Source organism: Lepidothrix coronata, unplaced genomic scaffold, assembly GCF_001604755.1.
Source record: "Lepidothrix coronata isolate B3197 unplaced genomic scaffold, Lepidothrix_coronata-1.0 Scaffold263, whole genome shotgun sequence".
Lineage (NCBI taxonomy): Eukaryota > Metazoa > Chordata > Aves > Passeriformes > Pipridae > Lepidothrix > Lepidothrix coronata.
Genome location: NW_016690443.1, coordinates 402,101 through 425,194, shown reverse-complemented (window position 1 = coordinate 425,194; position 23,094 = coordinate 402,101). Strand labels below are relative to the sequence as shown.

General features: G+C 52.4%; 1 protein-coding gene across 6 annotated transcripts; it reads left to right on the top strand.

Annotated features, from left to right (window-relative positions):
* The first annotated feature begins 32 nt into the window (after positions 1 to 32).
* On the top strand, positions 33 to 22,959 carry UHRF1BP1 (UHRF1 binding protein 1). Of its 6 annotated transcripts, XR_001878210.1 has the most exons (22): positions 9,041 to 9,132; positions 9,557 to 9,719; positions 10,473 to 10,511; positions 10,966 to 11,057; positions 11,251 to 11,440; positions 11,662 to 11,802; positions 12,373 to 12,543; positions 13,070 to 13,247; positions 13,566 to 13,652; positions 13,788 to 13,952; positions 14,456 to 14,598; positions 15,360 to 15,501; positions 15,997 to 16,190; positions 16,397 to 17,937; positions 18,164 to 18,351; positions 18,846 to 18,997; positions 19,093 to 19,240; positions 19,854 to 20,125; positions 20,500 to 20,608; positions 20,965 to 21,080; positions 21,490 to 21,667; positions 22,758 to 22,959. XR_001878210.1 is itself a non-coding variant. In XM_017835836.1 (21 exons), exons 1-21 carry the CDS (start codon positions 95 to 97, stop codon positions 21,613 to 21,615), a joined length of 4,395 nt encoding a protein of 1,464 aa, XP_017691325.1. In that variant the 5' UTR covers positions 33 to 94; the 3' UTR covers positions 21,616 to 22,959. The 6 variants fall into 6 exon arrangements, 5 of the variants coding, with proteins under 5 accessions (XP_017691325.1, XP_017691324.1, XP_017691323.1 ...); XM_017835836.1 differs by lacking the exon at positions 9,041 to 9,132 and adding an exon at positions 33 to 138 and having other exon boundaries at positions 19,860 to 20,125; positions 21,490 to 22,959; XM_017835835.1 differs by lacking the exon at positions 9,041 to 9,132 and adding an exon at positions 33 to 138 and having other exon boundaries at positions 21,490 to 22,959.
* Positions 22,960 to 23,094: the final 135 nt, after the last annotated feature.

Sequence of the window (23,094 nt, the reverse complement as noted above, 5' to 3'; positions counted from 1 at the left end):
TGCGGGGCGGGCGGTGCCGACGGGGGCGGGCCGTGCGGGGCGGGCGGTGCGCGATGGGGTCCCGCCGCCCGCGGGCCTGACCCGCCGGCCCGGCATGGCGGGCATCATCAAGAAGCAGATCCTGAAGCACCTCTCCCGGTGAGGTTCCCGCTCCCCACCCTCCTCTTCCTCCTCCTCCTTCTCCTCCTTCTCCCGGGGGTCTGCGGGGGGCGAGGGCCGGGCCTGGGCGGGGGTTTGGGGACCGCCGGGCAGCGGCCTGGGGAGCTCCCGGAGGGGGCTGAGGGTCCGGGGGGCTGCGGAGCCGCCGGGCCTGGGGCTGTCCGGGGCTCGGGGGTGCCGGGCAGTGGGCCTGGCCCGGCGCACGGTGTCGGTTCCCGGTGTCGGTTCCCGGCGTCGGTTCCTGATGTCGGTTCCCGGTGCCCAGTGCCGGTGCCCAGCGCCGGTTGCCTGGTGTCGGTTCTCGGTGCCCGGTGCCGGCCCTGAACGGGGCAGGGCGATGGAGGTTCGGGAGGCGGGCGGGGAGCGGGATCAGCCCCGGCAGAGCCCGGGCGGGGCCGCACCGGCGCTCGGGGGCCGCTCGCGTTCGGTCGGTGGACCCGCGGCCGCAGCCCCTGCTCGGGCCGGGCCTTCTCTCCCCTGCCCTGGGACAAAAGGCCCGTGTTGTCTCCCGGCCGCGGGCTCGTCCCGCCGCTCTGCGGGATCGGTGTCACGGACGGGCGGGAGCCGTGTCGGAGGGGCAGGTGAGGGCACCGCTCTCTGCGTCTCCTCTCCGAGCTGCGGCCGGGCAGGTCCTTCCCGTCCCTGCTGCTGGAGACGCTCGGGTGCAGAGCGAGGGGCCCGGAGTGACCCGTGCGGGCTCTGTGGCTTCAGGGCTGGAGCGAGACTCGCGAATCCCGACCCTCTGGGGCTGGAGCTGAGTCCTGGGGGTGCCTGGAGCCCCACACTGTCCCTACACACTATGGGCTCAGTGCAGGGTCTGTGTGCTCGGTGCTCCAGCTCCCTTGGCACTGTCCTGGACAGAGAGTGATGGAGTTGCTCTGGGTGCTGGTTTAAATGGAATTCTGCATTGGGTTTGGGATTTGGACATCCCACACCTCCGAGTTTTGTCTCATTCCACCTCACACCGGCGTGTCACACTCAGTGCAGATTCATCCTCCTGGTCAGGAGGCACAGAAGTGTTTATACCATGGAGAGGTGGGTGAGAGCAGTTTGTAATGGAGGATAGAACAGAGCTGGGCTTTATCCCTGGATGCTGCTCCTGCGTGTGTTGTTCTCATGGACAATTCTCTTTCTGTACATAAATACACTTTTGCTGGTGCTTTTCCTTAATTTTGATTGTTGGTCTCCCTTACCTTGCACTGTTACAGCACTTTCCTGCCCCAAAGTGCCCCTTTTCCCCTCCAATCGGGCCTGATAATGTTCACCTGTGTCTCCTTTGGGCCGTTCCAAGGAGGACAAAGAGTCCCAAAACATTCTGCAGCTCTGCCTGTTTACCTACTGAACTTTGGCTTTTGGGTGCTTGGTCTGATCCTGCCCCTCTCTTGCACAAGGACTGTGGATGTTTTGCAGAAATGCAGTTCAAAACCAGCTTAATGGTGTATAAAAAGATGAAGTTTTTTCCGTGCTGGTTTTGTTTCCTCTAAATACCTCGGCTTCACCCTCCCTTTGGGTTTTCTTTCAGCCATGCTCATTTGCCTGGAAGAATTTTGCTACTGAATCATTAATCTACCTTTATTTTGTGCTCACATTTGCATATGAAATAATTCATTGTTCCTCTTGTTGTGTCTCCATTTGAAGTCGATTCCCCACGGGGTGCGCTTTTGTTCCTTCTCTCCGTGGAGATTTGCAAGGAGCAGTCAGGAGAGGGGCAGCGGGATCAGGGAACTGTGAATGAGGTGTGATCCCGTGTCACGTGTGTGACCCGGTGGCCGGTGGCGATGGTACAGCTGGGCTTTGCTCCCTTGTGAAGGTATTTGGGAAGGCTCAGCCTGTGTGTGCTTTAGCAGCTTAAATTCCTAGAGCAAGAGAATCTCAAAAGTTGCGGAGCTTTCACCATCTGTGCCTTTCACTCCTTTGTCCTATATTTAGCTTGGAAAAGCAAATAGATTAGGTGCTTTCACTTCTTGCTGCTTCCAGGCAGGCACTCTCCCTGGTTCTCAGGAAGAGTGTTTGGAACCCAACGTCAGGGGCTCCCTGTGAGCCCCCCGGGGATCAGCCCCTGCTCTGGGCTGGGGCCCTGTCAGCTGCCTGGGCATCGGCTGCTGGCTGTGTGTGGTTGTGTTTACCAGCCTGTCATTATTCACAGAAGCACATCTAATGCTTTAAAATAAAATCAGTGAGCTGCCTTTGCCTCTTCATGGTCTCGTTTGAAAGTAGCTTCTTCTCATTGTCTTTTTTCTTTAACCAGTGGGTGCAGCCACAGCAGTTCCTTGTTCTCAGGGACAAAGGCTGTTTATCCACGAGTCCACTGCCCCAGCTTATTTCATATACCACCACTGCAGTGGAAATCCCTGCCAAAATTACTTTTATTTAATTGCATTGGAAAGGTTTATCCCCTGCTGCCTCTAACAGCTGCTTTGTGACGTTCTCTTCTGGTACACGTGTTGAAGCGTGTGAGCTTGTGGAGTACCAGGCATCCAACAGCACACAGGACATGGCTCCCAGAGGAAATGCAGTGCAGTCCTGCTGCTGTGAAGAGATGAAAGCTGGTGTCAGCAGAGGAACAGTGGGGCTGGGGCTTGGGGGCAGGTCTGAATGCAGGAGAAGGAGACCACAAGTGTGTCTCGCTGTAACAGGAGCCCTGGAGAACTGCAGCTGAGGAGAAACTCTGGGAATATCAGAAAGAAGGATGAGAAGGAAGCAGAGGAGAAATGAGAAAGGAGTTGGCTGAAGTAACACCAGCATAGGTGTTGCCAGAGAGGAAAACCAGCACAGGAAACGAGACCTGTTTGCTGAGGAGAGCGCAGAGCTGGAGCTGCTGCTCTGGGCAGACGTGTAACAGATGTGCACCACAGAAATTTGGGGATATCAGGCTGTGAGTTTGGCAAACTGTCCTCAGGACAGTATGGAGCCACCTTTTTGGGTAAGTAAGATGGGCTTTAGAAACAGAATTAAAAAAACCTGCTAGAGAACAGACCCGTGGAGCAGCCTGGGAGGGTGTAACACTGTGGTGCTTGTCAGTGTAGGTCGGGTACTTGGCCAGGAGAAACAGCCTCGTGCAGCTCCCTGTAATAGTGCTGCACCTTGGTGGAGCTTTCCCTCATTCCCAGGGATTGGGTCATACATCCCTTTTTCTGGGCCAGGTTGCCTTGCTTTCTCCCCTCTTCCACTTGCAGTTGCACCAGTCCTTGCAGCTGATGAAGCTGCTGGGAGTGGGTAAGTGAAGAGCTTGGGAGGGCCCCTGGTGTATCTTTAGCTTGTTCCAGATCCCTTTGGCAGCAGGAACTCGTGGGTGTTGCAGCGTGTGCTGAGCGGGGACCGCGTGGGCTTCTGGGGGCTGCTGATTCCCAACTTGGATATGAGGATCTCGGAATCCCTTCCTGGCCCTAAAGATGCCTTTGGCATTACCCATTCCACGCAGTTGTGCTACTTCTGTGCCAACACAAAGATCTGAGAGCCGGGTCCCAGCCCCAGCCCTGCGCTGTGCCGCGAGCCCTGCCTGTTCCGCAGGGGGCCTTGGAGCCTTCTGGAACTCAGTGCTCGGAACTGTGAGTCCTTTCCTGCTCCCTGTCCATCCCCACCATCAGAGTCCTGCACTCAGGCCAAGGCAGGGCAGAGAAAGGCCATTGCAGCTGTGGTCACCCTGCCAGGGGTGAGAGACTGGAATGGCAGAAGTGAGATCCCGTGCTTACATTTCTTGCCCAAGCGCTGCAGCCTGGACGTCGCTGTGAGAGAGCAGAGCCCGAGTTCCTGTTTGCTCTGTTTGCTTCCCCCTCGCCGTGACGTGTTTTGCAGCATCGCTGCGTGCTCGAGTGCTGTGCTGCAGCTGTGCCCTTGCTGCAGTCACAGGATGGCACGTGCAGCTCCTGAGGGCTGCTGGGCACCCTCCGAGTTTGGAAGAGCTACCACTGTAAGAGACGTGTGCTTACCACCAGGCTTCAGGCTTCTCCCAGCTTCCTGACCTTGATTATCAATTAACTGGAAGCAATTTAACGAGCATGGTGGGTAAGGAGGAAAGCAAGGAAATTGCATTTGGGAATGGCCTGAGGAAGGTACAGAAGCATGAGTGATTTAGGCAGCAAGAGCCCTGCCTTGGACAGAGGCTCTTCGCTAGAATTGAGACCAAGTTTGCAATTTTGGCTTTAGCTGCCTTAATATCCTCCTTTGGTGATGAGGGAAATTTTTGTGATGATCTCTGAGGTGATCATTTGCCTAAAATAGCTGTTGCAGCAATGGCAAGTTCATGAAACCACAGAGCTGCCAGCGGTTAAACACTGATAAAAACCCCGTTACTTTTCCCTGTTCCTGCTGTTCAGTGGGGGCTGTTTGGCCAGTAACAGTTCCTTTGGTGCCCAGTGCCCCAGAGCACATGGTGGGTCCAGAGCATGGAGCAGCTCGTGGCAGGACACCGTGAGGCAGTTTATGAGGAAAAAGCTCTGTCAGGTCCCAGCAGTGGCTGCACCAGCCCCAAACCACTGGCCACGAGCCGTCTCTGAGTTCTTGTGTGCTGTGCCCAGCAAGGCACGTGAGGCTGGATGCAAACCCTTTACTCGATGTGTTAATTTGGAAATTTCTTATTTTCCCAGTACATTTTGATGGCTATTTTTTACTTTTAAAAATTTTAATATCAAGGGATTTTAATATCAAGTCAAGACACAACCCCAGCTACAGGTAAAGTAGCACATATCTGGCACTGCTTTGTTCAAGACAGGGTGGGAAAAGGGAGTGGGCACAGACAGGACGTGGCATTTTCCCTTCACAGAGAGTAACCTCCAAAGTCAGGGTTGCTGTGCTGCTCTGCCAGGAGAACTGAGTGGTCAGTTTTACAGAGCATGTGTCAGCTGCTGGGTGCAAGGCACTTCCAAGCACTTCCCCTCGGCTCGAGACACAAGTGTGCCATTTCTGGAATGCTAAACAGACGCTTGTTGCAGCAGAAATAAACTGCACTTGAGTAGCTCAGGAGGAAAATGTGGCTGGAGCTCCGTCCCAGCAGCTCTGGGTCTGCAGAGCTCTGTGCTGGCCCTGTGGAACCTCTCCAGAGCCCTTGAGCCTCTGCCGTGGGAAGGGGCTGTCAAACAGGACTCTCCTCATTGCTCCTGTACTGCCTGAGCCTCCTCTGCAGCTCCTCAGCTGAGTCTGAGTGATGTAATAACCTTTAGTTTCTGCAGGTTGGAACCAGAACTGCAGATTGGATTGCAGGACGAAGAAGTGGGGCTTTGGACTAGTGCATGTATTTTTTCTGTTTCTTCCTAGTTTCCTTTTGTGTATTATTATTTGCTTGAGGTTTAGACTTGGGAAATTCCCTGGCAGCTGCTGAGGGTTTTCATTCCAGATTTGGGAGCGTGGGGCAGCTGGCATTTAAATTTCACTGAGTGTCCAGCTGAGGAGCTAGAAATAGTAAAGCAGCCCCTTTACTCAGCGAGATGGAGTTCAGCCCCTGGCAGAGGCCAAGCCTCTTCTCTCAGATGGGTTCGTGGTTTGCTTTCCAGGTCTCCTGGTACCCCGTGTGGTGCTGTGGGTGTGGACCCAGGAGCATACCTGGTCTGGAGCATCTCAGCGTTCAGAACCCTTTGGAGAAATTTCTGTTTGGCACAAGGAAGTGTCCTCGAGGCCTGAGGGAGGCTGTAGGAGGAGTGAACCGATGTTCTGTTTTGTGTAATGGTTCAGACTCCTGTCTTATCTGCTTGGAAATGCTGATTTTTTTCCCCTGCAAGTTTAACTTTGAATTGAAATTCTAAGCCTTTTTCTCTTAGCCATGTTGGGTTGCAGTAGGTGACGTGTAGCCAAGACAACTGATTACTCATCAGGATGTTTTGTGTTTGGCTTGGGGTGGCTGAGAGGTCCAGCCTTTCATTCAATGCAGTTGAGGCCTGGAAAAACAGAAAGCTGATAATGTAAAGCCATCAGCAGTGGCCTGTGTGTACAGGGCTGTGAGTGTGCCTGAATGCACCCTGATAAGGAGCCTGGGACAGGCTGGTACTGGGGTGTGTGGGAACACTTTGCTGTGTAACTGGAGCAGGACGAGGCCATCGGGCTGATGGTGCAGGGACCTCACTGTCCCCACGGGAAGGTGTTCCTGCCTCCTGGGATGTCTGGGGCACACAGAGCTGTGCACAGTGTGCAGCTGGAGATACAGAGAGGGTTAGAAATGTGGTGCTTTCTGTCTCCTAAACACTTGGGCAGTTTGGTGTTGATTGGATTCCCCTAAACTCTAAATGGGTTTGTGCTAAGTGGGGCTGACACCAGCTCTGTTAGATCTGGGCACCATCTCGTGCTGTGCAATCATTAGTCCCATCCTCTGCTAATTCAGCGTGTTTCTCTTCCTCCTCTGCAGCTCTGCCCTTGTCTGCAGTGCCTGCTGTCAGGCAGAGTGGGCCCTGCTTATAGGAAACCTCGAGGAAGTAAAATGGCTTTTCTTCTTGAAAAGGCTTTTAGTTCTTCCTGCATGTCCTCGAGGCAGCTATTTTTTCCCTTTTTACAGAAGTCTCGCTCACTTGCCCAGTTTTATTTCCTTCCAAGTTATTTTTCAGTTAATCCTCAGACACGTGTGTTGCAGTTAAAGCTTCCACTGCTGCCTTCCTTGAGAGTAGCCCTGATTTGGGAAGTCACTGACCTGTTCTTTTAGCAGTTGTGAACGTTTTGTCCAAGTGAACCTGCCCTGTGGCTCCTGAGATAAAAAGTTTGAACGTGAGGTGAAATGACCTATCACAGAGATTTTTGAATTGTAGAATATTCCCGAGGAAGATGGAAATCCCACTAAATGCCCTGTCCAAAACCAGACCAGGCAAGACTGGAAAAGGTTTTGGGAAGAAGCAAATCTGCATTGGTCAGAATATAGTTGTTGAGGTTTTTTTTTTCCATGTCCAATTGCTGTCCTTCTGCCACAGTTACTTAAATTACATATTTGTGTTCCAAATCAAAGCAGAAAATCCTCATTTCTTCCCTTGCTGTGACTCTTGTGAAGGCAAGAACCTGGATCTGCAGCCGTTCCCGGGCCCTCACCATTGCTGGGCTGTTTTCACACGGAGCTCACCAGTTCCCCCTTCCTGCCTTACCTGTGTTTGGGGGGATTTTCCAGCTACTTGCTGCAGCTGTGGCTGGTGTCACTTCTGCCAAGAGATGATGCTGGTCATCAAGCAAAATCAGGGTTGCTGGTGTACAGCTAATTAGTTCTCCCAGCCTTAGTGATGAGGGTATCAATAGAAATGCTCGTGTGGAGCTGGGGGTGGTGGCTGGAGAACTGTGGGGAGGAGGCTGAGGCAGAGCCCCTTCCTTGAATACATGAGAAGAAGGTTCTTGATCTGTGTGGCAGCAGGGTGATGAGACATGGATCTGAGGAGAAGTTTTATGATTTCAGATGTCTTCTGACATTGTCTGTCTGTGCATTTGCTTGGTTGGAGACAGTGTGGCGAGACAGCTACAAATGTAAACATAAATTTATTTACGATTCTGGCCTGGCTTTGGGCCAGCAGTCAGACTGGGCCTAACTCCCTGTTGCAGTCAGTGGGTTTGTGGCCTCTGGATATGCAGGCTGAGGAATGGGGCAGTCGTTTTCAGCAGTGACATCGTGTTTTGATATATATTCAAGCTGATGATTAAGCAAATAGATTTTCAGGGTTGACTTTTGCCAGGGTGATCCCAGCAGGCTCTAAAGGAGTGCTGCCCTGTGAGTTTGCTGGCTCGGTGCTGCTTGGCTTCTGTTTGGGTTGTAAAAAAAAAAAAAAAAAAGTGCCAATATCCTCCCGTGTCAGTTTTCCCAATAGCCACTGTTTTCATTCTGCTTTCTCTAAGCCAGCAGTCCCTGCTGCCAGGAGGATGCTGTGGCTGAGGGTGAATGGACTGAGCTGCCAGCAAACATCCACCACTGTCTGCACTCGCTGCTCCTGCTCCCCAGAACTGACCATGGTGGTTCCTCTTGGGAAGCAGTGGAGACCTGGCACGTGTGAGCCCCAGGTGTGCAGGAACTCTGGCCCCCTGTAAGCCCCACGTCACTGCAGGTGTCAAAGTGGCTCAAACGTGAAGGTTATTCCAAGATCTTGGATTCCTGTACCTGGCAGGAGCTGAGAGTGGGGTTTGGCAATAGGCAACATATCCTGGGGAATTTGGGCTGTGGTTTAAAACAAAGTATTTGTTTCCATTTGAGATTTTTGTTTCCAAAACTTGCAGCTGCTGTTGTCCCAAACGTCGGTGAGGTCTGTAAGCTCTGCTTTGGGGGTGGAATGTTGCATTTTGGTGCATCTGGAATGCCTCATCAAAGGGTTCTTCTGTAGAGTCTGGTAGCACTGGTGGTGGTTTTGGTACCTGCTCAGCAGGATTTCTGCAGCCTTTCCCTGGAGATGGTGACAAAGAGTTATTTGGTTTAGCTGGGTCCTGTTTCATACCAGGCTCTGCAGTGTCCTGTTTCACAGCTTTGCTCTTCTTCCAGTTGGTATTTTTGATACACCTCCACACTAAATAAAAGTGATGCCCTGGTTCAGGCATGTGCTTGTGCCTTTCCTCTGCATTACCAGCTGAAAGCAGCTTCCCCTCTGAGCACGCTGATCCCGGGATGAGGATCTGAGCCCCGGGGCTGATCCCTCTGTGCAGGTGTGAGAAAGCTGCTCCCCACCCTGAGCTGATCCCTGCCCAAGCAGCCTGGGAGCTTAAGGCCTTTGTATCACCTACCTGTCCAGGCTGTGTTTGCTTTATTCCTAGTACCCAATCCCAAGTGGACACGATGCCATCAGCTTTCAGCAGAGCTGGTTCTCTGATGCAACACAAGGATGCTCGTGTTTGCCTCTGGAGGTGTTTGCTCTAATTCTCTCCCGCGTCTGGGGTTGTGGGTGCTCACAACAGGACTCCCAGCACTAATCACACCCTCTGTGTACCCCTGCAGCTCCCAGCCAGTGGAGCACCTGCTGGAACACACTCCGGAATGTGCAGTTTCTTGGTACAGATGCTGAGAAGCCGGGTTGACCTCCACCACCCTCCTGGGTGTGTTTAAACACTGATGATCTTTTGCTTTCCTGGGTGAAAAGAATCTAGAGAATTAAACTGCTCACTGCTGACGTCGTAGTTCTGGGAGGATAAAACTGCTGAGCTGTTGCAGTTAGGCTTTGGGTTTCTTTTGTTTTGTCCTAGGGCAGTTTTGCTGGTTTCCAGGACCCAGAGCTTTAGAAGGAACTTTCAGTTTCTCAGAGTTGAATTTGGTTTAAAACAAAAAAAGTCCTTCAAATGTCAAAGTGTAGAGATGTTTTTTTTTCTGGAGCAACCAACATGCCTAGGGTTTAAAAATGTCAGAAGGGGTTTAACGAAACAGCAAACAGACTCTGGTATTAAAATAGCTCTGAAATGCTCCTGCAGTCCCAGCAGCTTCGCTGGGGGCTGTTTTTAGAGTCTCCTCTTTCTTCTCTTGTAGGTTTACCAAGAATCTCTCCCCAGACAAAATCAACCTGAGCACACTGAAAGGTCAGGGGCAGCTGACCAACCTGGAGCTGGATGAGGAGGTGCTGCAGAATGTGCTGGAACTGCCCACCTGGCTTGCCATCACTCGTGTCTACTGCAACAAGGCCTCGATCAGGGTGAGCGGGGGCTGCGCCCACGGCCCCACTTCAGATGGGTAAAGTTACTGTTCACAGGCAGCATCGTTGGGATTGTGCACTTTGCACACTGGACTCCTGTAAATTCTTCCTCCTTGTACTTTTTAAAGCAAAAGATTCTTTTAGCTGACCTGACCTGCCAGGTTGCTTAATTGCAGTTGGTACTAACCACAGTTCCATTCCATGAATGCAAAAGTTTTTAGGATGTTGAAGAGACTTTCTGTAAAAGAAATATGGTTCTACTCTGCCAAGTGACAATAAAAATGAGTTTGTCTTACTCATCTGATGTGCTCTGTTTTTAGAGTCAGATCTGCTTAGTTTAGTAACAAACATTTGTTCTCCCTCCTACAAGAACTGCAGAGTGAGCGTTGCTGTATGAAAATAAAATGGAGCCTTTTGGTTTGTGCACAGTCTTCAAAGGACTTGCCTGACTTCCAGTAACAGCAGCAGTTAGGTGTAAACTCTGCAAGGCCAGGAATGTTCTCCATAACAGAATTTGACCTGCAGAATATCTATTACTCGTGACGATATCTGAGATCCAAAAGCTCATCTGGGTTTGTAGATCTGATGTCTGGAATGTCTTGTCTGTGTCTCTGTTTGACCTGGATACAGTGAGACATTGTGGACATTTCTCAGAGAAAGAGGGCTCAAAGTTTGGACTCAGGTGGTTTCCTGCAGTTTCTGAAACTTTCCAATGCAAAGATAACCCTTGTAACCTCAACTTTATCTTTTCAGATCCAGTGGACAAAGCTGAAAACACACCCGATCTGCCTGGTAATGTTGCCTCTCTTGTCCCTTTCTTTTCTTCCTCACTCTTTTCAATCTCTTCTACTCGAGAAAAATTCTGCAGAGGGAAACCATGAAGGGCTCAAATTTTCATTTGACCTGAGTCCTCCGGGCCCTTAGCACATGGGGAGCACAGTCCTCTTTGGCCACGAGTGCCCCCTCATGAGATCCCCATTTCACTGCAGGATGGAGCCAGACGAGCTCTCAGGGAAGTCCAGGGCAACCTTGTGCCCGTTTTTGTTGTTTGTTTTCCCCACTTCTGGGGTTTCAGGTTACCCTGATCTGGGCACTGCTGGTGTGAGAGCTTTAACACATGAGACTCTTGGAGAGGCAGGAGGCTCCAGAGTTGGTTGTCCCTGTGCTGGAGTCTCACACCCCAGGCTGGTGGGCTGAGCTGGAGGCTGGGTGTGGTGTTGAAGGCTCCCACACTGTGTCTCTGCAGTACCTGGACAAGGTGGAGGTGGAGATGAGGACGTGTGAGGAGCCTCGGCCGCCCAACGGACAGTCCCCCATCGCTCTGGCTGCTGGCCAAAGGTGAGACCCTGAGCCCTGGGGCTTCTCCCTGACATCCTGCTGGGCTGTGGGGGCTGCTGGTCTCCCTGAGTCACCTCCCTGCACTCAGGTTTAAGTGCCTTTGATGTTGCTTCTAAACCTCTGTGTGTGAGCCTTACCTGTGCCAGGCCTGTTGTCTGACGGGTGATGCCATGGAGGGCTCTTCTCTTTGCAGTGAATATGGCTTTGCTGAGAAGGTCGTGGAGGGGATGTTTATTGTTGTCAATTCCATCACCATCAAGATTCACTCCAAGGCCTTTCACGCTTCTTTTGAGCTCTGGCAGCTCCAAGGCTACAGTGTCAACCCCAACTGGCAGCAGAGCGACCTGCGCCTCACCCGCATCACCGACCCACAGAGGGGAGAGGTGAGCACTGTCCTGCCCTGCCTGGCACAGCCCCCACTGGGACCACCCCAGCCTTGGGGCCCTCAGGCTGCTGTCTGAATTGAGTTTGTATTGGGATCACAGAGGACAAGTGTGGTGAATGATTTTGTGTGGCTTTGTTTCATTTCACATCGTCTGAGTGTTTGTTTTTTTTTAAATCCTCGAAGTTGTGAAACTCTCAGTGTTTTTCTCCTCCTGGGCAGGTTCTGACATTCAAAGAGCTCACCTGGCAGACACTGAGGATAGAAGCAGATGCCACAGACAATGGTGATCAGGATCCTGTCACTACTCCTCTGAGACTCATCACCAACCAGGGGAGGATCCAGATCTCTCTCAAGAGAAGGGTGAGAGTCTCCTCCATGCTCTGCAGGACACAATCTCACTGCCTGGTGCAGTGATGATATTTCCTCTCACGTTCCTCAGCAGCCCTTCTTTCCCTTTAGAAATGTGGAGCCCAAGCTGGTGTGTCACTCCATGTTTTCTGTCAGAGGCAGCTGTGTCCTTACCAAATGTCAAAGCAGTTTATTTCCCAGGGGAGGATATCATGGATGGAGCGAGTTTTTCAATCTGTTTGAACATCCCAAGGAGAACTGTCAGTTCCGTACTGGGAGTTGAAAGCCTGGCAGCCTGATTTTTAGCTGTCAGTGGAAATGTGATGATTTTAAAAAAAAAAAAAAGAAACTATCTCTTTTTTTTTTCCCCCTTTTTTTTTTTCCAATTTTAAACCAGTGAACAGTTTGCCTCCTAAAGACAAGGTGTCTTTGACTACTTTCCACCTGAGAGGAGGTGCTGTGGGCATCCAGCAGATAACATCTCAGAGGAGTTTCAGAGCAGCCTCCCTTCTTTCTGTATGTTATGAAGGCTCTCTGTCTGTGGTGGCAGTTTTTGAAGTCCCTGTCTCCTTGCTGTTGCAGACCAAAGATTGCAATGTGGTGGCCTCCAAGCTGATGTTTCTCCTGGATGACCTGCTGTGGGTGCTGACGGACTCCCAGCTGAAGGCAATGATGAAATATGCTGAGTCCCTGAGCGAGGCCATGGAGAAATCTGCTCAGCAGAGGAAAAGCTTGGCTCCAGAGTCTGTACAGGTGAATGAGTTTGGAATTTGGGCTGCCAGGGAAAAGGGGTAGTTTCTACTTCTGTGGCATCTGTCCCATGCTCACAGGGTATCCCCTGATGGGAACACATGGGCTTCCCTGGTGTCAGGTGAGTGTCACATGGACTGTGGGCTGATGAGGAGCAATGAAGTGACCAAAGGAGTGGGATTCATTGCCAATAAAATACGTTTTCCAAGTCAAGGAAAAGAGAAGAGGAATATTGCAGCTGGAGTCGGAAGCTCTGGGGAAGCAGAGATGTGCACATGGTACAGTGAGATTGCATAGGAGGGATTGGGAATATTTGGCCCTTTTGGCCCAGGAGTCTTAAAGAGAAGTGAATTGCAGCTGGCAGAGCCACAGACAAAGAGCTTTGCTCATGAAAACATAGGAAAGGGAATCCCAATTCAGTTTCTATAAACAGGCTGGAAGATGGCATAAATTGCTTAAGTGCATTGTAATGCCCCTCTCTGTTTTCCCCTCTCTCTGAGTCCTCACCGAGCTTGTCTCTCTCCCACAGGTGACCCCACCTGCTCCCAGTGCCCAGCAGTCCTGGGCCCAGCCCTTTGGGGGCAGCCCCAGCCCCAGCAGCATCGGGCAGTACTTTGACAAGCACGACATGAAGGAGTCCTCGTACCACCTGCTCATCTCCCGCCTGGACCTGCACATCTGCGACGACAGCCACGCCCGGGAGGCAGGTGGGGAGAGCAGCAGCAGGGAGAACATCACCCCAGGCAGTGGTTTTCTGTCTTGGAGGGGGTTGGAAAGCAATGGAGTTCTGCAGTTTGGGATTTGGGGTTCTAGGTCTGGTTCTTACCGTATAAACTGTAGGCCAGTTGCGTTCAGGTGTCCCTGCCTAGGACAAGATTTTGATACAGCTTTCTAGAGATGGTACCCTGATCCTGGCCATGGTGTCAGTCAGTGGTGGCAATCAGAGCAATGTAGTTGTGATTTCTCCTGGATCAGGACTCAGATTGCAGGGCTGACCACTGTTTTCTTTGTTCTGTTTCCCACAGGTGCTCTGAAGCATGGGATGCTGGGAGGTGCCATCCAGCTGACCTTCAGGAGGATGGCTTTTGACTATTATCCTTTCCACAGGGCAGGTAAGGAGCCTGTGGCCTCACAGCTTGAGGAGGGGGATATAAAGAGTTTGAAGAACAGTCCTGCTCTATGGCTTCAGGCAGAACTAGAAGAAAGGAACCTCGGTTTTTAAAGGCAGGATGTTTGCTTTCCCGCAGGAGATGCCTGCAAGCATTGGGTGAGGTACAGTGAAGCAATGGAGACACGGGGACAGTGGGCAAGGAAGTTGGTCAGTGAATTTCAAAGCAAGATTGAGAAGCTTTATGAAGAAATGGACCCTGCCTTTGCCAGGACTCCACTTTCCCCCTTCAAAAAGAAACCAGGTAATGGTATTTGATAAAACTAGTGAAGCAGGAGGTGGTACCAATTTTGCTCCATCCAGCAATATCTCTAGTTGCTCCTCCCCAGTTGAGCAGGCTGATTTGTTGATGCAGAAATCCATAGCACTCTGAAAATCATAAATATAATGTCAAAGGAAAGTGGCTGTCATTCTGGGGTAGCTCTGCAGCAAGGATGGATGGGCTGCAGTGGTCCCTTTCCTGGCTTCTTATTGAGTTTCTCCATAAGTGAGTTTATAAGGACGAAATGAAGTACTTAAGACCTGGCTGAAGAATGTGTTCTCTTGCCACAGAGCAGACTCATCTTTCACAGTGTTCTTCCTTCAAAAGTCCTGAGGTTTTTTCCCTGCCCAGCTGTGTTCATCTGTTTCTAATTCTGGGGCTGTTCATTCTGCTCAGTAAGCACAATAGGTGTCGGTGCTGAGGGTGGAGTGTGATGCAAAGGAGGTGACTAAAACCCTGCTGGTTCTGCTTGTCTGTCCCCACAGAGGCCCCCCAGAGCCCCCAGAGGAGCCCCCCGGAGAAAGGCCGAGCCCCTCCCACGAGTCTGCCCCGGCTCCGGCAGCCGCCCTGGCACCGGCTGCGCTCCAGCTGCGTCCTGGTGCGCGTGGACGACCTGGATGTGCACCAGGTAGGGAGCTGAGCAGGCTCTGGAGATGTCCGTGGCGTTTTTAAAAAAGAAATGTAATCAGATATGACTTAGGTAAATCATTCGGATCCCGTGCCATCCAGGAGGAACCGAGCCCTGCCCCGGGAGCCCAGGCGCCGTTAGGATGTTGCACAGAAAACTTTCCACCTAAGTGTGAACTGCTGGGAGTTTTCACGTTCAGAGGAAATTGCATAAGCGCAGGTTTCTGCCCTCTGTTCATATCTAAGCTTGCACCAAGCATTAGGCAGGCCCTCAATAAAAGATCCCATACCTTTGAGAAGTCCATGAGGATGTGGATTTTTGACAGAGGATAAGTCTTACCTCAGGCTTTCTGACCTGGGACAGAGCATCCCTATCCTGGATCAGGCCCTACACCCATGTGCCCTGTATCCTCTCCAAGAGCTGGTTTTGCTTTTTGCAGCACCAGATACTACAATGGACTTACCAACGTGCTGCAGATCTTGCAGACAGCTGTAATAGGTTTCATTCTGATTGCTCATGTCACCTAATTCTGCTTGTCATGGTTCTTACTAGCAGTGACAGGAGACATAAAGAACTAAATTCCCTCAAAGGAAAGGAGCTGGCAATATCAGCCAGTAGAAGAAATTTTTATTTTTGTTTGAAAGCAGCGTATGTTTGATGTGTAAATGAGGTGGATTGAATACAGGTGACTGTGGGGTTACTGGGACACTTGGGTTTGCCATGTCTGAGTTCTGCACAGCTGCATTCCGTTGTGCTTTCAGGTTTCTACAGCTGGGCAACAAAGTAAGAAACCCTCCACCTTGGTTTCATGTAGTAGAAAATTCTTCAAACTCCCTGACCAGGTCTCTGCAATCCATATTGAATTCACAGAGTATTACTTCCCAGACAATCAGGACTTTCCAGGTAATACACCAAGGTTAGCACCTTCTATTATAAGTTTCCTTAAGAATCATCAGTCTTAGTTGTTTAGGTGTGTTAAACCCTAGATATTCTCTGTCCATCATTGTTAGTTTCCTGACGTTTGCCTTCCTAATTTTAATTTTTTTTTTGCCTATGGGAAAGTGGGATAAAGTTTGTACATAGTGTGGATGCAGAGCTGTGCTTGCAAAATACCGGGTGCAGGAAGAAATTGCAGCAGCTGCTGCCTGCCCAGCTCCTGGGTTCTGCCTTACTGGTCAGCACTGGAGCAGGGCCGTGGGGTGCTCTGGGTACTCTGCAGCTGCTTTGATGGGAGGCCTGGAACAGCTCATTTCTCTGCCTGTACCACAGCTACTCCCTTTCAGAAATAGTCTCCCAGGGTGGTGAAGGCCCTGCATTGGTGCTGTCAGTGCAGATTCTGCACTGAGCTGCGGAGACCTGAGGGGCCTTTTCTGCTCTTATTGATCTGTTCCATTCCAGTTCCGTGCCCAAACCTGTACGTGCAGCTGAACGGCCTGATTCTCACCCTGGACACAGCAAGTGTGCTCTGGATCAATCTCTTCTGCCTGGATCTCTATCGCAGCTTGGAGCAGTTCAAAGCCATCTACAAGCTGGAGGACTCAGGCAAGCGTGATGAGCACGTCGATGTCCGACTGGATGGCTTCCGCCTGAAGGTACCATTCCTTTCCTCCCTTTCCCAGCCTTCAGTGTTCTCTCCCTCCCTGTTGTGGAAGGCACATGAGACCAGGACATAGTGAGGAAACAAATGCTCTGACTTTCCTCTGTCTGCCACCTGTGCTAGTTCTGTTTGGTCTGTGGGCAGTAAAGCGGGTGCTCAGGTTCTCATGCAGAATAGGCAACATCTCTCTTCCCCACGTAGCTCAACATCCCCGTGGATAAGAAGGTCACGGACCATCGGGATCGCCCACAGAGCCTCTGCATTGGCACGTCAGAGGTGACAGCCACCAACACCCGGCATGGCCCCTCCTGTGGCTGCCAGGACCTGCAGAGCCTCTTCCGGAGATTCGCGGGCTCGGAGTTCTTCCACTCCAGCTACACCGAGTTCCCCCGGGCCCAGGGCAGCTTCAGCCTCCTGCACACCCTCTTCCTGCGCCACGCCTACCAGGTGGATGACAGGCCTCAGAAGCACCTGGGCCTGCCCCAGCTGCTCCACAAAACCTCTGCCTCCGAGGATCTGTGGTCTGTGAACTTCACTGAGCTTGCCCTGGGCTTCGAGGGGGCTGAAAGCTCCAAGGGCAGAGCCCTCAGCTTTATTGACCCTTTTCCCCTTTCCATTTGGGCCTGCCTGCCCAAGAGGTGGAGGCAAGCTCAGATATCTAAACGACAGGAACTGGCTGCCTCTGAGGTGAAAATCAAGCCTTCTGCCAGCTTTAGCAACCACTCAAAGAACGAGAACCTTTCCAGAGAACACGGCATTTGTCAAAGATCAAAGACTGACCAGGATCTGAAGAACATCTACAAGGCCCCAGAAACAATGGATGTCTTGGGAGAATCTGACTGTGAAGTTGATGATGGAGTAGACAGTGAAGAGCTGGAAGCCTCTGCTGATATCCATGTGCTCATGTCCTCATCTGTTCATGTCAAAGTTCGGCTCAACCACTACCAGTACTTGGTGCTGCTCAGGATGAAGGAAGTTCTGCAAACACTACAGGAGCAGCTGGCTCAAGATACCCAGGAAGTGACTGGGTGTCCTTTAGATCCCATGTCTGCTTGTGTGGGAGTTATGTTCCACAGTGCTGAAGTGGCCCTGCTCATGAACCCTGCTCCAGGGTCTGTCCCGGAAGGCAGATCCCTTGACTCGGACACAACCAGCCTGATCGAGTCTGAGCTCTCTCCTTCAGACAGCAAGGAGGGGCTGGTGGCCGAAGAGAAGGAGCTGAAATCAGAGAGCAGCTCAGAGAAGGGAGTGTGCAGCTCCTCGGAGCTCCCAGAGGACAGTGAGGTCGGGAGTACCAGTGCCAGTGTCCTGCCAGAGTCACTCCCAAGGTCTGCGAGTGACGGAGCTCTGAGCGCAGCTCCACGTGGTAAGGGCACAGAGGAGAAGGGCTTGATAGAGGAAGCACATGAAGCTGTGGAAGCCCTGGTAGCAGAAAGACCAGCAGAGACCAGCAGCCAACCTCAGAGCCCCCCTGCTCTCCCTTCCAGCCCAACCTCGGATGTGCAGCCCTCGGGCAGCGGAGGCGTCGCCCTTGATGTCCAGGCAGAGCTCATCCCACTGAGGAACATCGAGGTGGAGCTCTCCAGTGCTCTGCACATCACCAAGGACGCCACGAAGGAGGCTCTGCACGTGACAATGGACCTCACCAAGGAGGCCATGTCCCTCACCAAGGATGCTCTGAGCCTGAGCCGGGACAGGATGACCTCCACCGTGCAGAGGATGCTCTCCCTGCCCCCAGCCAGGTGAGCACCACGGGCTCCCAGGGTGCAGGAGGGGGAACAGAGACTGAACTGCTCCCCCTCTTCCCATGTCCTTTGGGTTGGAGATGAGTTAAGTCTTCATCTCCTGGGGCTGGTCTGAGGACACTAAAGTCTGACTTGCAAGAGGTCAGAGTCCAGCCCAATATCCATGTAACCTGCAGGCTCAGGTGTCTGCCTTTATCACTGGTTTGTGTTGGGTTTTTTGCAGGGATTCTGTGCCCAAAGCAGAGGAGGGAGCAGTGACCCCGGGCGGGGGCCGGATGCGTTTCTTCTCCATGAAGAGAACCCCGTCCCAGCACTCCTTTGACACCACGTCCGTGGACGGGAGCGGCCCCGAGGACGGGCTGTCCGTGGACAGCGACGGCAGCGACGGCTTCGTGCTGCTCACAGACTCTGGTACGAGCCCTTGGCTTCTCCTCTCCTCTCACAGTGATGAACAGCTTTGTGCCATGGGTAACCCCTCCATGCTGTGTTCCTGTGGAATTCTTTTGCTACTCCTTCTTTTTGTAGGCCATCAGTAGTTCCCCCCCAGTGGCTCCTTCTCCTTTCGTAGGTGCTGTTTCTTTGAGATGAGGAGTGTAAATGAGTGGGGGGGTGACCCTGCACATAACACGATGTCCTGAGGCCATAGCAGAGCAGGGGCTATGACTGAGCCAGTGGAGGGGTGTATGGAGTGTTTAGGAATGGTTTAGGAAGGGCTGGCTGGATACAGAGTACTCTGAACATCTTTCACTTCAATTCTGTATTGCTTTGTCAGAGGAGCAGGAGAGAGTTTTCCAGAGGATGGTATAGGCTGAGAGGCCATAAGATTAAGGCAGATGCTGACATCTCAGGACTTCTCAAAACCAGAAAAAGAAGTGGAATCGAGTTTTGTTGTTACTTCATTTCAGAACCCAGCCTGGACCCTCTTTCCTCGAGGCAGCTTCCTCAGGCCCATGGCGACTCAGGCAGCAGGACAAGCCTGGTGGCTGAGGATGAGGGTGGATTGTCCCCGGAGGTGAACAGCTCCACGTCCCAGAGTGAAGACCCCAGCCTGCAGCTGGTCAGTCTGGCACTGGGGCTCTGTCCCTGAGTGGATCTGGAAGTGAACCAGAGAGATGTTTGTTGTAATCAATGAGCTCTTGGTGGCTGTTTCAGGTGTCTGTCCTCGTGTTGAAGATGAATGAGGTGAACTGTGGCATAGAGGCACGAGGGGATGATTTGTCTGTGGCTGTACAAGTGATGAACGTGGTTCCAGAGCAGCTGAACAACGTGGGGATGTGGCAGTATCTGCGTGGCTACGTGGGTGAGACACTGCTCTGGGACTCAGCTGCTTTTACAGCTGTGCTCTTAGAACTGGCTTTTACAGCAGCCTTGCTCGGGGAATATTCCAGTAACTGGGACCTCAGGGTTTGAGGTGGTTAGGACTGAATACAACTCAGCTGTGAGGGTTCAGATCTGCATTTCAAAGATGTCTCCCAAATGCCTGCATAGCCAGGCTCTGTGGGGCTTAGTAATCATTGACTGGGATTTTTTTAATTCCTGCTAGGCTGCATGAAATGAATTAAAAGAGTGAATAAAGCTATCTAGGGAAACCCTGAAGTTACTCCTGCTCTGAGGAAAAATGCTTTTGGTCTAGGGTACCTCCCCAGGGCTAAATTTGAATTAAAAAAACCCAACCCAAACCCCAAAACAATCAACCCCCCACCCCCCCAAAAAAGGTAACTGAACCCCTAAGTAAACAAACCCCAAACAGCTCCAACATGGATTCATTTCAAGTGAGAGATGATGTCAGGCTGAGGTCACTGTGAGCTTGGCTGCTCTCTGCAGCTGGCAGAAATGGGCTTTCCAAGATGCCCTTTCAGGGCTTAGACCCGGCTGCTGGTGCCCCGCTGTGCAGTGACACCTCTCTGCTCCAGCTGTAGGAGCCCCGGGTGTGGAGGAGCCTGCAGACCCCGTGCCCAGCCCGCCCCAGCCCCAGCTGTGCCTGCGCCTGGACGGGGGTCCCGCCGCCGCCGCCCACTCCCCGCTGGCCGAGCGGAACGGGCTCCTGCGGGTGCTGCTGCGGGGCTGCCACACACAGCTCTGCATGTCCTCCCTCACCAGCCTGGGCCCCTTCCTCGAGGATGAGATCATTCCAGAGGTGATCCCCATGGAGATAGAGGTGGTGGATGCCAAAATCACGATGCAGGTGAGTGTGTGGGGAACCGGAGATTCCTCCCGGGATGGCAGCCAGGGCAGAGCTCACTTGGAAGATTCTGCTTGGGAAGGGACCCCATGGGATTCCTAGGGGCCTCTGTAGAACTTCTGTTTTCCTGAGACTGGTTTTGCTTCTAAAAACTGCCTTAGGGATGAACGAGGAACCCAAGGGAACTGTTGATTACTGCTCACGTGCAGGCCTCTTCATGCAGCCAGGCCCTTCCGTGGGTGGGTGCCCTGGTGAGCTCTGGCAGTGCTGCTGGGCAGGAATGCTGCTCCTGAGGAGGGTGCAGGCAAGGAGAATCCTTTCCAGAGGGCCAGAGCTGTCACAGCAGCTCATCTCCTCTCTGCTTTGTGTCTTGCCAGGATGACAGCCCCCGGGTGTACCCCACCTCCCCTGGCCCTGTCCCCGTCACCCTGGCAGTGGATCACGTTGTCGTGAGGCGCAGGGACGACGGTGTGTTCTATCTCACAGGTCAGCAACATCCAGGAGCTGGTTGTACTGTCCCTCTGCACCCTCAGGCTGTGCTGGAGGAGACTGGAACTGAATGATGGTTGCTGCTGGGAAGGATGGGCTCCGGGGTGGGAGCAGTCCCTGCCTCTGTTTCCTAGTGTGGGAATTCGTACTTGGTATTTCCTTGAGCACACACAGCCAGGACCCCTTTCTGCCTCTTCCCTTGCTTTAGTTTCTTCATTTTAAAATGGAAAAGAGAATTTTGTTTCCCTGCTTAAAAAGGAGGGGGGGAGAGAAGAAAAAAAATATTATTCTTTTTGTGCCAAGAGCCCTCTTATGTGAATGTCCACACCTGAATGTGTTCTGTTGCTTTCCAGCTCCCCAGGGGAAGGACTCACTGAAAGAGGAAAAACCTGTGTCAGTTCCTGAGGAGCAAAAGGCCCCAGCAGAGTCTGTCTTGGCAGCCCCAGCAGCAGGAGCACATGGGCTGCAGGTGAGTCATTGCTGCCTGTTACTGTCTGGACAAGGAGAGAGCTGGCAGGGGGCTGGAAATTCCCTTTGGCCTTCATGTGTTTGCAGTCCCTGGCAGGTGTGGTGAGCTGCAGGAAGGGAGTGCCCAGGGGAGCAGCCTGTGCCTCCTCTTATGGGAGTTCTGAGGAGTGAGGGCACCTTGCCCAGCATAAACCTTCCCATTCCCTTTCAGAAACCTGGTTGTTTTTCTGGTTGGGTCCATCTTCCCACTGTGTCCAGTTCCTTGTTCAAAAAACAGGAATAGAGAGGTTCCCACAAAGAGAAGTTGTGTCATATGTAATTCATCTCAAAAGCTCCTGCTCTGGTTCTCCTCTGAGCAGGTCACTGTGCACCTTGGAAACTCTGCCTTGTTTTCTCTTTGTCTCTTGTAGCTAAAGCAAGTGCCAGAGTTGCAAAGGGAGCTGCAGACCATGAAACTGGCCCTTGCAGAAGCCAACATGGACAAGGCTCATCTTCTGCAGGAGATCAGGAAATACAACCCCCTGTTCCAGCTCTGACAGTGCTGGCACTGCCGGGGAGCAGGGACCAGCACCAGCACCACCAGGGCAGGTTTGGTCACGTCGCTGCCAAATGGGTCTGATCCAGGGACTGAGACCAGCTGGGACTGCACAGGACTCGGAGACGGAGGGAAGGGAGGGAGGCCTGGCTGAGACAAACAGGGAAGGAATGAGGAGGAGTTTTCTTTGCTGTGTTCTGGCAGTGCTGCACTGAGCCAGGGCACTGCTCAGCCTGCAAACACAAGGTCAGATGTTGGGGGAGAGAGACACATCCCGTGTCTCCTCATCAGCCTTCACCTTCCATGGTGACATCTAGAGAGGGTCCATGTTGGGGTTTCTGCTTCTTTCACCCTCCCTTGTTGTGTTCTTGCCCAGTCCTGCTCACCAAGGGACATGGCAGGAGGAGGGTGGTCACTTCAGCACCTGGGGAGTGACAGGACAGGGGTGGCAGAGGGCTCAGGGCTCTGCTGGCTCCTGGAGGGAGGGACAGGAGTGCAGAAGGGATTTCCCCCTGTGGAGTGAGGGGACACAGCTCACTATCCCCTCAAGAACAGGGTCAGGATAGTAAAGAAATCCCTTCAGATTTCTTTTTCCACCAGTAATTCCTTGTGTGGAGACAGTGTATTAGACTTAGTCCAGTTCATTCTCACTTAATCCCACAACATTTGGCTTTTTGATGCAGAAAAACAAAGGAATTGATTCCTTACAAGGCACTGTTTAAGTTTACTATCAAAGAACAGGGGTGAAGGAAGTTGGTTCAGTCTCAGAGTGAGATGACCTGTGTAATTTTTGGGGTGCACGTTGTCCTCACAGCTTTGTGTGCTGGAATTCCGGCAGGGAGAGGGAGCAGCTGTGACCCCTGAGGAAGGAGCTGCTCCTGCAGGGCCGTGGGGGTTTGTCAGCACTGAGCTCCTGTCTGGGGGAAATCCTTCAGCAGGGCTGCCTGGGCTGGGACACATTCCAGAGCCACCTGCTCTGTTCCCGAGAGGAAAACGCACTTGGAGTGGGTGTCAGGGGCACTGCCTTCCCCAGCCCTCAGCAGTGAAGGCAGTGCTGACATGTCAGACCCCTCTGCAGGGAGTGACTTGCTGTGAGCAGCTCCCAGAGCAAGACAGGAGGTGACAGAGCCTCTCCGGATCCAGGTGCTGTTGGAACAGACCCCTGGGAACTGCCCAGAGCCTCCGAGCAGAAGTTGGACTTTGCTTTGCCAAACCTTTGTGCTGCTCCCTCTCCCTGGGGAGCAGGAGCTCCGAGACTGCTTGCCTGAGGTGGAATGCAATGGTGTTCCTGCTTTTTCTTCGCTAATTGCTTGAAAATGGAAGGTTTCTCTTCTGCTCTTTCAAATTTTCATGATGTTTTGTTTGGGTGGGGAATGAGTGGGGTGCAAAGGGTTTGCTCTGCCTTAGTGCCCACCTGCAGGGTCCCACAGCTCCTCCCACGTGTGCAGGCTGAGCACAGCTGGGGGCAAGTTGTTTACAG